This window comes from Morus notabilis, unplaced genomic scaffold, assembly GCF_000414095.1.
Source record: "Morus notabilis unplaced genomic scaffold, ASM41409v2 Scaffold19, whole genome shotgun sequence".
Taxonomy (NCBI): Eukaryota; Viridiplantae; Streptophyta; class Magnoliopsida; order Rosales; family Moraceae; genus Morus; species Morus notabilis.
This window is the reverse complement of record NW_010360880.1, coordinates 725,396-728,547: the sequence shown is the minus strand read 5'-3', so window position 1 is coordinate 728,547 and position 3,152 is coordinate 725,396. Positions and strand designations below refer to the sequence as shown.

The following is a 3,152-nucleotide window of genomic DNA, read 5'->3' as shown; positions in this document are numbered from 1 at the left end:
GTAGGGTCTTATACTGATAGTGTCTGTTTTCTTCTGACCATCGATGTTACCAAATCACATTAAAGTAACAAAATCTGTAGAATGAATAGGTTTTAATATAGATCTGACAATAAAAAAATGAGAGATTTACTGGCAGTCATTTTATCAAGCCCTATTATACAAATCTCCAAAAAAGAAAAAAAAGAAAAAGAATCAGGATTCTAGGGGTAGTTCTTGGAAAAATGAACTAATAAAAAAGCTCTGTTTTCAGCCATTAAATATGTATAAAAAACTATATATTCTACATAATTTTTTAATTAGATTTTTTAATTTGATTAAATCTAATTATTAAAAAACTATATTCTAATTATTATAGGGAGGCACTATTGAAAAAAAGACCAAAAAGAACCGGAGAAGGAAAAGGTCTGTTTGACTCATTAGATTTGACTTACACTTAGACCATTCTACTACGCATGGAGTCTCTTTCAATCTTGTTTCAATTAAAACGTAATCGCATTATATTGACTTGCATGGTAAATAACTTAAACTTCGGGCTATCCTACTTTCAACTTGAACCACATAAATTAAATTAACAGAAATATTGCATGGGACATTATTGAAGGCAGATTAAAATATCTTGATATTTATATGGTTGAAAGAGATTTCTCCAAAAGAAGAAAGTCTTTAAGACAGTGATTTATAGCACACCTAATTTGGTAGACTTGACCTTGCGTAGAAAATTCAAGTGAACGTAAGTTTAGGGTTATCATAGCATTGTCAGACATTAAAATGCCATCTTATCCTCAATTAAAACTGGTATGAAATTTTCTTAGCATCTAAACAGCTTAATTCCTTGGCAAAACAGCTCAACAGATTATTCAAAATTAGTAACTACAAAAAATCCTTGTGTCTGAAGCTTTTCAAGTCCATTTGCAAAAACTTTGCAGTAGTCAAGCATAAAATGACCAACCCAATGTCCATTCCAATTTCTTTTCTCTTTCTATTCCTATTTATGAACAATTGTGCATCCCTTGGAGCTGATTCCATTTCTTCAAACCAATCTCTCTCCGGAGACGAAACCATTGTCTCCGCGAATGGAATCTTCGTGCTGGGATTCTGTACGCCGGGTAACTCTTCGAACTACTACTTAGGCATGTGGTACAAGATGGATCCTTCACGGGCCATAGTTTGGGTGGCAAATAGAGAAAGGTCCGTTGCAGATAGGTTTTCTTCGGAAGTAAGAATCTCAGACGGCAATTTAGTTCTCTTCGGTGAGTCCAAACTCCCGGTTTGGTCCACGAATGTGAGCTCCGGTAGTTCACCTTCAATAGAAGCAGTTCTTTTGGACAATGGAAACCTTGTCCTAAGAGATGGATCTAATGCTTCACAATCATTGTGGGAAAGTTTTGATCATCCGACTGACACATGGTTACAGGGAAGTAAAATCGGGTACGACAAAAAGACCCGAAAAAAGACGCTTCTCACTTCATGGAAGAGTCCAGAGGATCCTGCCCCGGGCCTTTTTACTTACGAGCTGCTCACAAGTGACAGCTCTTTCGCCATCGTAAGGAATAGATCGAAGGTGGTTTGGACCAGTGGACCTTGGGATGAAAAGCTTGGCGCTTTCCGCTTAACCCCGCAGATGAAGTACAATCGTTTCTTCAACTTCACCTATGTTTCGAATGACAACGAGAGCTATTTAATTTTTAACATTTCTTTCTCTGCCTATGAAATATCTAGATTTGTTATGGATATTTCAGGGCAGATGAGAGAGTATATACTTATGCCTAACAAGGAATGGCGTTTTTATTCGTCTCAGCCAACTAAACCATGTCAAGTCTTTGCTTCTTGTGGGGCATACGGCAGCTGCGATGAAAACTCCGTGAAATATTGTAGTTGTCTGAGGGGGTTCGAGCCGAAGGTTCCGAGGTATTGGGATATGGAGGACTATTCTACCGGGTGCGTCAGGAAAACCAAACTTCAGTGTGCAAACAACAATCATACCAATCAAAAGAGAGACCGGTTCCTTGAAATGCGGAGCATGTCGTCTCCGGGGAATAAACAGTTCGTTAAAGTGGCGAATATCGCGGCGTGCGTGTCAACCTGCTTAAATAACTGCTCTTGCACGGCTTATTCCTTCAATGGAAACGGTTGTTCCATTTGGACGGGAGATCTCTTAGATCTTCAACAACTCACACCGGGCAACAAAGATGGAAGAACACTCTATATTCGGCTAGATGCTTCTGAGTTCAAGAGTCCTAAACATAAGAAGAGACTGATTATTGGCGTTGCAGTGTGCTCCACTATTGTGTCGGTAATTTTACTAGTCCTTATTCATTTGTTTACGTCAAGGAGAAAGAAGATAGTTAAAGCAAAGAAAATGATGGAGGGATCCTTGGTGGCTTTTAGTTACAAAGATCTGCAGAATGCGACAAAGAACTTCTCAGAGAAATTGGGTGGAGGAGGCTTTGGTTCAGTCTTTAAGGGGATGTTGCCCAACTCTACTATGATCGCAGTGAAGAAACTTGAAAGTGTTGGCCAAGGAGAGAAGCAATTCCGAGCAGAAGTAAGCACAATCGGGACAATCCAACATGTTAATCTCATTCGACTTCGAGGGTTCTGCTCTGAAGGTATTAAAAAGTTGTTGGTCTATGATTACATGTCGAACGGCTCTTTAGCTTCTCACCTTTTCAATCAAAACAATTCGAACGTTTTGGATTGGAAAACAAGGTACCAAATTGCACTAGGAACAGCAAGAGGGTTAGTTTATCTGCATGAGAAATGCAGAGACTGTATCATACACTGCGATATCAAGCCTGAAAATGTTCTTTTAGATGCAGTATTTTGTCCCAAAGTGGCAGATTTCGGGTTATCAAAACTCATCGGGAGGGACTTCAGCCGGGTACTGACAACCATGAGAGGGACAAGAGGCTATCTCGCACCGGAGTGGATCACTGGAGTGGCAATAACACCCAAAACAGATGTCTACAGCTTTGGAATGATGCTTTTCGAGCTCGTATCGGGGAGGAGGAACTCAGAGCAAACAGAAATAAATGGAAAATTAAGGTACTTCCCAAATATGGCTATAAGCGTTGTTGTCGAAGGAGGCGATGTGCTTAGCCTATTAGATGAAAGGCTTGAAGGTAATGCAGATAAAGAAGAGATTGAAAGAG

At 39.5% G+C, this 3,152-nt stretch overlaps 1 protein-coding gene across 1 annotated transcript in view; it reads left to right on the top strand.

Moving 5' to 3' along the window:
• The first annotated feature begins 836 nt into the window (after positions 1-836).
• The window catches only part of LOC112091479 (G-type lectin S-receptor-like serine/threonine-protein kinase At2g19130), a 2,747-nt gene continuing 431 nt past the window's right edge, over positions 837-3,152 (top strand). Inside the window, exon 1 of the mRNA XM_024165228.1 lies at positions 837-3,146. Within this exon, the coding sequence (XP_024020996.1) occupies positions 941-3,146 (2,206 nt within the window). The 5' untranslated portion in view covers positions 837-940. The remainder of the gene's footprint in view (positions 3,147-3,152) is intronic.